This window comes from Syngnathus floridae, chromosome 9 (genome assembly GCF_059516105.1).
Source record: "Syngnathus floridae isolate MCC-2025c chromosome 9, RoL_Sflo_1.0, whole genome shotgun sequence".
In the NCBI taxonomy this organism is placed as follows: Eukaryota; Metazoa; Chordata; class Actinopteri; order Syngnathiformes; family Syngnathidae; genus Syngnathus; species Syngnathus floridae.
In genome coordinates, this window is record NC_142421.1 from 11,544,009 (window position 1) to 11,556,617 (window position 12,609).

The 12,609-nt window shown below is 46.4% G+C and overlaps 1 protein-coding gene across 1 annotated transcript; it reads right to left on the reverse strand.

Annotated features, from left to right (window-relative positions):
- Window positions 1-616: 616 nt before the first annotated feature.
- On the reverse strand, window positions 617-12,609 carry tnfaip3 (tumor necrosis factor, alpha-induced protein 3). Its single transcript, XM_088385791.1, has 9 exons — window positions 12,288-12,609; window positions 10,252-10,601; window positions 7,277-7,467; window positions 7,039-7,180; window positions 6,254-6,424; window positions 5,950-6,130; window positions 4,862-5,832; window positions 4,374-4,582; window positions 617-4,293 (listed from the first exon to the last, which is right to left on the reverse strand). Exons 2-9 carry the CDS (start codon window positions 10,556-10,558, stop codon window positions 4,009-4,011), a joined length of 2,457 nt encoding a protein of 818 aa, XP_088241917.1. The 5' UTR covers window positions 10,559-10,601; window positions 12,288-12,609; the 3' UTR covers window positions 617-4,008.

A 12,609-nucleotide genomic window follows, 5' to 3' on the forward strand; every position in this document is an offset into this window, starting at 1 on the left:
AAACATTTCGAATCTACTGATATCTATGTACAAAATAAGTAAAAAAAAAATCTATGGAAGGAATTAGAGCGGTTGTTAGTGAGTCACTTGTGTATTTTATCACCCAATCATTTTTAAAGTTAAAGTAAATGTCACAGAACATTAGGGGAAGTTTCATGAAACAAGTCAACAGCTGACTTATTGCTGAAACAAAGGTAACCATGGAAACGCCCTCTTTCGATTGTACAATGGCAGCTTCCTGTCCAACTGTGCTGTACTTTTGACTTTTGCATCATACTGATACCTGAAATAGAAGAAAGAGTGACTCACGGCGTTGTTGATTTACCGACAGCCCTTTAATGGTGACATTGCGACTTCTGCCCATGACCTCATGAACCTTTCCAAAATGTCACCTCCCCACTTCCTTCCACTTCTTTGCGGGTGGGGAGTTTACTATATGTTTTTTTTTTTTTTTTTAATGAACATTGGACCTACTACACTATGCTACGTTTAGTCTTTTTATCATGGTACTACTTGGAGAGCTGAGAATTATTTGAGGTGTCTCTAGGTGTAAATACTTGAAGAACCCCAGCAATATTCAATGGCAAGTTACTTTCTTACAATGCCCATTTTGGTATTGATGTTTTAGTCGTGTGTATTATTTATTAAAAGCTTGATGCAAAAAGAGTACAACAATGAGGCCACACATACAAAAATCACAGTAGACATAATTCTGATTTCTTAATAAAAATAATTCATTTCAGGACAACATATAAATAATTGTTGAATCACACAATACACATATCTTGATAAGAATAAATACTTAACAAATAAAACGAAGCTTTTTTTTTTAAACTCTTCATACAGTACTCCATTGTGGACAGGTCCCACAAAGAAAACTTGCATGATTTGTTACACCTTTGTTACACGTCCCAAAGCGTTAGTCCTTTTTCTCACACTGGTTGGATCAAAGTGGGTGAGGAGGGCATTAAAGCACACAGAGATCTATAGTGTACGCACACTACACTTGAACGTGAAGGCAAACTCGGCCCGCACACGGAAGAACATACCGTATGGTGCACTCGGCGATACAATGCAACCTTCAAAGTCGAACGCAAAGTAGCGCAGTAATGTTTTCCTCCCATCAAAATAAGGGGAAGCCAATTAATTCCTGTGACAATCAAACAACCTAGAAGATGTTAATGTTTAACATTTTTGAACTCAAAAGTAGAAACAATAAGCCACTATGCCTCCTCGCCTCCACTATCTTAGTAAATTATTGTGAATGTAACTGATGTCATTTACTAGGGGGAGTCAAATTCAAGAGTTTTAGGGCCATTTTAAGAAATTATTAAAAAAACAATTATTTATTCACACTCTTTTGGGTGGGGGGTCTTTCCTAGCCATAATACCTTTGGCTATGTATTAGTCACATTAGCATTTACAAATATTTTAAAAATTTACAGGAAGGTAAGCCAATCTCTTTTAAAAAAACAAATTGGAATTACAATATTCGACTTTTGAGGCGTTTGACGTTGGGGCGTTCCACTGTATCAAACAAAGAGCGCTTGCCATGTCTAGCTAGTCCGAGGCGGCCATTTTTAAGGAGGTATAACAATAATCGTTTGGCGCTTGATGGCACAAGTACATTATTTTGGCAAAGAAACAACACCAAAAAAGAAAACCAAAGCTAGTATTAAAATACATCTGGAAGTAAGAAAAAAAAATCCCCTCATAACAAATAAAAGAGGAATGTCAGTTTTGAGACGCACACGCGTGTTTGGATTGTGTGTATGTGTGTTTTAAAGATGAGGCATCAGGTCGGAAGGTCCAACAGCACGGACCCAGATCCATATTCACAAATGCATTTCAACCCTCCTGTTTGGTGCGAGACTCGGGAAAAAGCAAGCTCGTTTCTTCCAGGCTCAACATGGGCATGAGTAACCGTTTAAAAAATAAAAAAAATAAAAAACTTTTGTCAAAGTGAAAATCATCACCTTGTAAAGCGAAAATCTTACCATGATACAGAACTTTATTTTTCTGGTGCAGCAGCAGATTTGTTTTGGAAAAAAATGAACAATTAAAATCCATTTTTAGTGCTTTGCTTAAATGACCCATGACATGACACTCACAGGAGGGTTGATATAATAATAATAATAATAATAATAATAATAATAATAATAATAATAATAATAATGGGGAGCGCTGATGCTGGTATCAGGCTCCTGTGGTCCGTCTTAAAGGCAAAACTTGTGGAGGATGAGCCCCAATACAATACTGTGCCGTTACAGCAGCAGCACAAACACATTCAGATACATTGTGTCGGACCAAGTAGGCAATCAAACGGTGTGTGTGCGTGTGCGCATGTGTGTGTGCATATGGTCTGCGTATAGGTGCTCCAGTGGTCCATAAACTGGCAAAAAACAATATCCAAGGCAACTGATCTGTTCTAAATGGGGCTTGCAAAAGGTAAAAGAACGTAAATGCTGAACGGCGTCTCCACTGGCAACAATGGAGACGCTTTCTGTGCGTGTAGCACTACAACCAGCAGGGGCCCGCCCTGTCTGTCTTGCACTCTTGGATAGCAAACAGAGACTTTAGTCCACACGTACATGGAGATCACAAAAAAAGTATATTTACGCGAAGGGATTTGGGTTAAATCTCTGTCAGCATGAAACTTGATAGAGGGGAAAGTACCGTAGATGGCACGGCACAACATAAAAGATGAAAGAAAGTTGAATCCATCGTGAGATGAGGGAAGAAAGAGCAAAGTATTGGAGTCAAGCAACATAAAAAAATGTGAAAGTTGGAATATGAGGAAAAATTTGATTTGAAAGAAATTTACTATTATTCTTTACCATTCCGTAGAACAGTCCAAGAAAAAAAAAAAAAATTTGTCACCGGTCTGTTCGTATCCTGATTACCAAACAAATACCACAAATAAGACGACTGCGTCTTGAAGCAATGAACTGAATTGAGATGAGGATCTGAGAAACTGAGCTGGGAGACAAATTTAAAGCATTCAAAAAGAAAATCAAGGTTGAATTGAAAGATGTAAATTAATTGAGATGCCCGTCTCTGAAATGTGACATCATACAAAGAAGACAAGCCACTTTTTGGCAAGTCTCTACCCTGGTCAGCGTTTCCTTACAAAAGTGCATTTCCAAAACCTCAATCGCTGGAAAATATACTTTTCTGAGAAAATTCCCATGTACGTTTGGACAGCCATGAAATTGTTTAGCAAAAGCGGCAGTTACATCTACAAAGGGATTTCCCTCAAATAACTTGTGGAAGATGTGATCACATCATACAAATTGATTGTAAGAGCTTCTCTTCTTTTCTTTTTTTTTTTTTTTTTTGGCAAGAACATTGAATGATTTGGATTAAGGTCGGTGGGGAACTTTTTGATCGGTCACAACTCTCACGCTCATACCCTGGCTAACAAACACGAAGCTAGATGAACAAGCACAAATGCATCCAGAGAGACGAGGGCTCGAAATCCTTGGCTGTGATCTAGACCGGTGATTTCCAGCCACACAAGACATTTGGCTTTCATCCAATTTCACAGAATTTGGTTTACTACAAATATCTTGGAGCATTCATCTGTCTGGGAATCTTGGGAATCACCGGTCGAAGCAAAAAAAAAAAAAGTCGGATGCTTCCGGTTGACGTACAATCATTGCGTCCGGCACGAGTGGGCAGGTACCTCGAAATACATTTTGTACACGTGCGGCCGCAGCTCGTCGGATGGTCATAATTGCACAAAGAGGTATTGTGGAGGCCATGTCTACTGTGCGCGCGCAAGCACGCACACACACACACACACACACACACACACACACACACACACACACACACACGTTCACTTATCCCCCCACGTGCACACGCGCACTTTTTCTTCACATTCTACACGGGAGAGGAAAGGGCGTTACGGGGGAGGGTGATGATTTTCAGGCCATAAGGTTACTAGTTAGTCACTTGCTAGTTAGTTGGTTTGTTGGTTGGTTAGTAGGAGAGTGTCGCTGGGGTTCATCCGCGGTAGATCTGTTTGAAGTGGTCGCACTCGTTGCAGTAGCCCTGTTTCTCCTGGTTGGCGTAGTGGTCGCAGCCTTGCGTCCGGCACCGCTGCTTGGACTTCTCCTTGGGCGCCTGCGCCCGGCGACCTGCGTCCCGGGCCTGGCCCCCCCGCGTGTGACACTCGGGACAGAGGTCCGTGCAGCCCGGAGACACGTTGCTGCACCCGCTCCGTCGGCACTGTGTCTGCGTCTGAGTCTGTGACTGCTGCGTGGAGCGGGGTTTGGTGGTTCGCTCGCGCTATTGGGATAAAAGGTGCAATAGATTATAAACAACCGTATTGTTATATTTTTTCCTAAGGCAGAGGAAGCGGAACCTACTACGACAGGGGGAGGGGAGTGTGGCGTGCGATGTGCCACCTGGTTGAGCCGTGCACTTTGCTCTTTGACGTAGCATTTGTCGCAGTAGCCCTCCAGCATGGCCTTGCCCAGCGCGCCGCAGCCCGGTCCGCGACAGCGCGCCGCATTCTGGAAGCCAGCCTCCGCGCCATGCCGGCCCTGTGTCGGGGCTGGGGGAGGAGGTGTCAGGTCTGGAACGGAAACGCGCAAACTTCATGAATGGTGTGAAAGGCAAATGAGAATATGGGCAACGTTCATACATTCCATTTTCAATTGGTGAAAATAAAAAGTAACTGTTCCTGTTATTTATATTATTATTACTTGTTATTTAGGCATTATTCTAGAAAAAAATATTGTAGATTTTTTTTATAAACTGCATCTTCTCATATTCAAATTATCTTGTACTTTGCTGATTTTCAATTGTCGACTGGAAATGGAAAGAAGGAACAACCAATGATGAAAGAACTTACGGTGGTTGGTCTGATAGTCTACGTAGCAAATAGTGCAGAAGCCCAACTTCTCCGGTGTCCCAAAGAACTGGCAACCGGACCGCTTACAGGGCCGGGCGAGCGGGACTTGCCAGGCGGAGGCGTGGCCCGGCGTCAGGGTGAGGCACGGCCGCTCCTTCGGCTGGCTCCAGGCTGAAGACGAGGCCTCAGTCCCGGGCTTGCCGGGTTGCGGATCGCCCGCTTCCGGAGCCTGCTGCCTCTGCATGCAGGGCGGACACAGCCCGTTGAATATCCGAAAGGCTTCCTGTCTGCACATGCCGCAGCGCTCCGTCTCCGCCTCACGGGGGGGCCCCCACTGGTTCCAGCCGGGAGCCTGCGGCGCGTGTGGGGCAACGGCGTCCGGTCCAGTTCCGGCCCCAGGCGGCGCCTGGTACTGCCTGGAGTTGAAGCAGCGCTCGCACAGTCCGGCGTGCTCCACGCTGAGGGTGAAGAGGCAGCCGGGGCTTTTGCACTTCATGGCATGAGTTTCGCTATACAGGCTGAGGCTGGGCGCGGTGGGTGGAGGGGGCGGGCGTGGGCTGGACAGCAGCACCACCCGGCTGGATGAGGAGGACGGCGGGCTGCTGCTCCGCCCCCCTCTGGAGCTGCCCTCGCTGCTGTCCGATCCGCCGCCGCTGCTGCTGCCCCCGCCCTTTGTGTGCACCAGACCTTCTATCCTGGTTCCGGTGGAGGCGGTGGTGGTGGCCTGGCGTTTCTCAAAGCACTCGTGGCAGTGCGGCTGTGTGTCCACCGACACGTAGAAGGTGCAGCGTGGCGTGGCACAGCGGATCTCGATGAGTGAGAGCTGTGAGACGGAGAAGGGCGGCGGGCGCTGAGGCTGGGCTGCCCACGCCTGCTCCTTGTCCTCCTGCCAGCGCTGGTACTCATGGTTGACCAGCTGCAGGTAGTCCTCCATCAGGTTCATGTCCTCCGGCAAGTTGCCCTCATCCAACCTTTTGGACCACAGACGGCGCCGTGCTCATTACCTCTACCAAGGACCTTGCTCAGTCAAGTCAAACGGTGTGTAACGCCCCCCCCCACCAGCTATACATTCCTTAAATAAAACGTACCGTGCTGCGTTGATGATGCGCGTGGTGTCGTATCCCAAGCCAATGACAGGGATCTCGATGAGCAGCAAGTAGTCTTTGAGGAGCCTCTCCTTTACTTGCTGCTCCTTCTCCATCAGGAAGTGCACCTTCAGCTCCTCAAAGCCTCCTCGGCCGGGATTGATCAGTGGTACGGCTCGGATTTCTTAGGCAAGAAAAAAGAATGGCAATACAGACTTGAAAAATTTAAGTTTTCCTTTAATAATAGGGAACGTAGATAGGATTGGGGGACAGCAACACGCAACCGATTTGTTCCTTAATTGCTTACCAGGACCGCTGTCTTTAATGGTGATGAGGGGTGCAAAGTGCTGCGAGTCATAGCCCAGCACGATGGGGTATTTGTAGCACTCGGCCGGGGGCCAGTGCAGCGGGAGATAAATCCCGCCCACGTTGAGGGGCGAGATGGATGACCCCGATTTCATGCTCCTCAGCACCTGGTCTGTTGGTAAAGGAAAGCACTTTTCAGTAAAGGAACACAAAGAGTTCTGCTACAACTTCAGAACAAGCTAAATTGGGCTATCTGTGTAAAAAAAAAAATAATAATAATAATAAATAAATAAATAAATAAAAGCCACTCGCAATTAATCTGACTACATTTCTTATGGCAAAATAATGAAAGTCAACTCTGCGACGTCCTACAATAAGTAGCATTTGTTTTTTAAGTCAACAGTTCCTTTCTTCTTTCAAAATATTTGGACAACTTTACGATTCAAATATTTCAGCTAAAAATCTTGACTTTTTTTAGACAGTAAATTTAGATTTTACTCCCAAAATATAACCTTTTCCCCAAAAATTAATATAACATTTCTACTTACGTCAGCATTGTTGTTCTCCTATTTTGATATACTTCTTTGGCTTGTAATGTAAATTAATCTATTTTTCTTCTTGTAGTGAAACCGTTTAGTCTTAATCTATATTTGAGATGAAATATATTGACTGAAACAATTGTTGCATGTCGTTAGGCTAATAGCGTAAATTATGTCGAATCTCGGTCATGGTAATCCTCCGCAAGACACGTTAACTCTTCTTGTTTGTTGAATTTGTTGCACGCACCTGCGATAACGATGATGGGCCTGCGGAGGATGTTGGACAGGACAAAGATATGGATGTCCTCCAGTGAGTCAAACTGGAGGCCGTTGCTACTGGAGACCGGGGACGCCATCTTTACGATCTTCTCCCACTCGTCCTCCCAGTTCTGGAAGCCGTGCACCACATGAAGGCAATTTGTTGTTTGACTGAACACATTAAATGAAGGTCGCGTGTTTTTAACACAGCGAGTTCGGCTTCTGACCGTGGTGGTGTACCGGAGGCCCGTCTGAGTGAACTCCTGAGAGTGCAGAAGCTCGGCCTGGAAGCGCGCCCGAAAGACGCCAGTGTCCGTCTCTTTCAAAACTCCGTGGAGGGCTTTGCGGAGAACCAGGTCCGTGTCCTGGACACCCAGCATGTACTGGGAGGCAGCGTGCAGCAAGCAGTTGCCATCTCCTTTACAAACAAGAAACAAACCTCATGTTATATTTGAGCCGGAGACAAAAAGTTTAGAAGTCACGTTTGCGACAACTGGGCCGAACACTGCAAGGCACATTGGAGGCATATTAAGCGAGGCACCGTGTGACTGGAGATAATTACACTATAATGCGTGTAGATGATACACCCACACACGCGCGCACACACACGCACACACACACACACACACACTCACACAGACACACACAAAGGAAAGGAGGAGCGTGGGGATTTTCCGCGCTGTGGGCTAGATTGTGCGATGATATGACGCTCACATGTCTGAAAGCACAAAGTGAGCAAAGCTTCTCCTTAGGAGGTCAACCATGAGAAACTATGTGAAAATAAATAAACCTCCATTGCAAGCTTATCTCCCAGGAAAGTGTTGTCAGTTGTCACGCTAGCAAAATAGCATCTTTTAAAAAACAAGTCAAAAGTATAAAACAAAATGGTAGCAGCTCTCATTTGGACCATATGCTGATGAGTCAAGGTAGCTTCATAATCGAGAGCCACGTTAGCTTGTTACCCCACAGCAGCACCTTATTTGTAGTGTTACTTTTTTTTTTCAAAGGTGCAACCAAACGACATTATTGCGCTGACTAAAGAGCCTCTTTGGGTCTTTCTGTCATTGTGAAAGAAAGATTGTGCAGAGAGCCTTGTTGTCGTACAAAACACAGGAATTTCCCAGCTTGTGCTCTTCATCTTGTTCATCCCGGCACGTCAAACGCAGCACTTAACCGGTCCCGGACTTTCCACGGAAGGAGGGGAAAGGGAAAGAGGGCAGGGCAGGGGAGGGGAGGAATGCTGGTGCGTTATCTTGAAACAGCAAGCGCCACTGCGACTGCCACTCACATCAAGTATGAATGAGTGTGCGTTTGCAAAACACACCAACGTGTGTATGGTCAGAATGAAAGTGAATGAAACAGTCATTCACTCATTTTATCAGTTGGTAGCTGATACATCAAAACCACTCCTAAGTACAAAACAGTAGATGAAAAGGATTTTACATAAAAACAACTATACAAATTAATACTTCACAAAAATATGCGAAATTAATATAAAACAAAATGAAGGTCATCATGATCACTTGACAACTGTTCCAGTTTCTCGCATGGCACTCTTACTAAAATTAATTGCCCACCCCTACAATATTGCATATCATCGAGACCCACCAAGCAGCAGAGCAGATAAAGGTGTGCTTCATGCAAAGCCAAGTCAAGTGGGAAGTGGGACATTTTGGTCTGAAGCGTCAAAATTGTGTGAACTCCAGGCTGGAGCGACATTGCTTAGCGTGCAAACATGCTAAATTGTCAAGCGCTACACCTTCTAATGTGGGCACAGCATGCCGTTGACATTTGATACGTCGCTTGCAGCTTTAATTGTTAGAGCTATTTTTAGAGTAGCAGGTGAATGTAAATTAGCATTGGCCGCCGCAAAGAGCTGTGATTGTTATGACCTTCTCAAGATGGCTCTTCATTGATGGACTTCTGTTGTGTGTGTGTGTGTGTGTGTGTGTGTGTGTGTGTGTGTGTGTGTGTGTGTGTGTGTGTGTGTGTGTGTGTGTGTGTGTGTGTGTGCGTGTGTGTGTGTGTGTGTGTGCGTGTGTGCGCGTGTGTGCGTGCGTGCGTGGGGTGCTCCAGTGACTCAGCAGCAGACACTCAATGTGTGTGTGAATGTGTCCTCTGCTGAATGTCACGTCTGGGTGCTTGGGAGTTCGCGACTGTGAGTCCCACTTTGATGATATCATCATCACTGCGCACCAGGGCGTTCTATGTGTCTATTACCGGCAAAGTTTTGTCAACTTCAGGGTGCTTTCTGATGAGGAAGCGAGCTTGTGAGAGCGAGTGTGCTCCAGTCGTTTCTGAGTCAACTCACGGGACAAGTTCCTCATCTATGCAGTCATGGTGATGCTTGCAATAAAAGAGATTATTTCAGCTTCCTCCTTCTCCACTTCGGGCTGATCTGATGCTTCCCTTTAACATATACAAAGGCCGTTCTGAAAATGATTCCCCTGCACTACTTTGAGGACAGCTCTAAAAATAGAGTCCTGTGTACGGCGCTTGACAGCTGCGCTTGGTTTACTGCGCTAAAAGAGCGTGGTCACGTTTGATTTAACGAGGCCCAGTGACACACCTGACGGCGCGAGGGACGCTGTAAATCTTCCCAGCCATGTAAATCTATTTAGGAGCCTGCCAGATTTATAGCCCTCCTGCGCACAAGGCGAAAAAGAAGGGGCAGACCCCCGAGTTGTAAATAAAAGGGTGCGAAACCACAGAGTTTCCCCATCGTGCTTCAGAACGGGTGTGCGGGCGCTGGGATGTTCCACGCCTTTGACCAAAACATGACTTTGCAACATTCGAAAACCTTTTCCGGGGTGACTAAATGAGTAAAGTGGAACCCAAGAAGGTCTCGCTGCTGTCACTTGCAGTAACCGCAGCAGCAAACGTGAAATGAAGTTGACTCATCGGCGTTCTCATTGGGCTCCTTTATCACAATCCTCAGAAGTTTACATTTGCAACAACTATGGCTAATCAGTGGATTTCTAGCCGATCAAAGGCAACAAGGGCCATTTTCTTTGGGATGAGGAGATCCATGGCGAGACATGGAGACCAAGCAACAGTCGGTTGACTATGAGGAGAAGCAACAGGTCTAACTCGAAACCTGATTCCAGTCAGTCAGAAACTTAAAGAAAGTAATTTCGTGAAAAGACACGCAAAGAAGTTCATTTGGGGGAAAGGCACCACAAGAGCAACGACCATCTCTTACCATTGGTGCGCAGGGGAACCATCTTCTTAACTTCCCGGCACCAGTTGAGCTTCTTCTCCTGCTCCAGTGAGGCCTGCATGACTCGGTCCAAGATGGCGGCCTGCACCACTTCGCGGAAAGCCTGTGGGAAGTGGTTCATGGCGATCATCTCCAGTGTGTAGCGGTGCATGCCGCGCAGGTGGTGCATGAGACCACCGCTGGCTGCTGGCTTCAACACGTCGTTGGGCACCCGCTGGCGGATCTTCACTGCCTTCAGTAGGTTGGACACAAACAGGAACTTGGGGAGGAAGTTCTGGCCCTGCGACATGATGGCGAGGAATGGGATCGGGCGAGGGGGTAGAAGGCGGAAACTGCAATGGAGGGAGATGGCGGAGTCAGTTAGTCTGCCAGGAAACTACAGCCAGAGATTCCCCTCTTTTATTTTTTTATTGGACGGTTAATTTATAGCTGGCTTGGGAAAGCACCTCAAACACAATCATCAGTCCACTAAATCAAATAAAATCCACAAAGACATCCTTGTATTCTGGTTTGAGTAAACACAATGCTCCACTGTGCCGTTGTGCTTGAGGGGGGGTAATCCCACAATGCGTTCACTCTGCTGACAAGTATGACAACGCAAGCTCTTAAGGTACATTTTCTGGAAGTGATCATCTTATGGTCATGGAAACGCACGTTTCACTCACATGAGCTGCCAACAGCATTACAACAACAAAAAAGCACACAGGAAGTTGGCGGTAGCGGGTCAGGTGACGAATCAGGCATCCCGTCAGATTTAAATTCGCTGACGGGACGACAAACAAAAACCTGCAGCTAAAATGTCCAAACGTCTGCCAAACTTTGTTTGACTCATCATCTGCAACTTCCCACATGCTGCACTGACACTAAAAAAAAAACATTTTTACGTAACATTAGCTATTTTCACACTGCATGTAAGAGCCATAATTTATCTTGCCGTTATTATCAGAACTTTTATTTTGTTACTACTTTTTTGCTTGTCATGAGAGAAGCCTGTTCAGTGGTTCATATTTTACGGCGCCGAGCAAGAGGATGAGGCTGCTGAGCATCCGGCAACAACAAAGGCCGCAGTGAGATTTTTATAACAATTTTCTTTTGGCAACATTACAACTTTTGATTTTATGTGTGAGATTAAAATGTCATTTACCAAAGTTACAACTTTTACCCCGACTCCATTTATTGCAGTTTTGTCTCCATTTCAATACGTCTTGACTACAGCATCATTCTCATTAAAACATTTGTTTGTGAAAAATACAAAGGCCTGCAGATGGAAGATTTTAGGATAGAATATTTTTTTTTAGCTTCATACTCCTTGATCAAAAGCAGATGCACGTTCTAGAAGAAAAAGCTGACCAACATTTGCACCAGCAGACTATGACTGAGAGTTTACGTCAACCTGGCACCACCATCACCTCCATGTCTGGTGCCAGCCACCCTTCTGCACACCCCTGACCCTGCTGTCACCTGTTGCCAAACGTCCAACAGAATAAGAGCCTTGTGTTCAAACAGGCCCGGATTTCACAATGTCAGTCAACTTGTAAGTCAAGACAAGATCATCATTACTATAGTACTTTTTGATATCTCCAATGTAAAGTGGGTGCCTTGTCTCAATTTAAAAAAGAAACACCGCTTTCGGAGGCTACAGTTTGGCCCCTGGGGCTTGAGTTTGACACCTGTGCCACGGATGCTTCACCTCTCCACGAGTGGCAGGTGCACGCAGACATACAACACACATTATTAGTACTTGTTCGAGCCAAGGAGGCTGACGTAATCCCCAACGACAACAATAGGGTCCAACGACCCCCACCCCCCTCCCCCAAAAGCGTTCGCGCAGAGACGACCGTAGCCCGGCTAAACGGCTTCCGCGACAGCCCGCTGACAGGAGGAGGATGACGTCTTTGTAAACAATGGCTGTCGTGAGCCGCTCGCTTCCAAAACCGACTCGAGAAGGCCCTGCATGGCCACCGCCTCCTCGGACTCGCCTGGCAAGCCGAGCCGACGCGTCGTTGGGACGGGCTTACCTGTCCGACGTGCGCCGGAGGGCTGGTGCTACAACAAAGGCCGCCGGATGCTCGGCAGCCTCATCCTCTCGCTCGGCGCCATTCGAGCTTCTCCTCTCGGCGCGGCGATTTTTTTGGGGGGAGGGGAGAGGTGAGGGGGGGGGAGAGCTCGCACTTTGACGAGTCCTCGCGTTCACGAGTACACGCGTGGACGCCGACGATAGCGTTTAAACCATGAAAGCAGAGATAGCAAGAGTGTGGGGGATAAAAAGCCCAAGTCAAGGGGATTTCCACACAGGGACTTTCCGTCCACCCATTTTACTTCCCTCCCTCACTCAAGTCA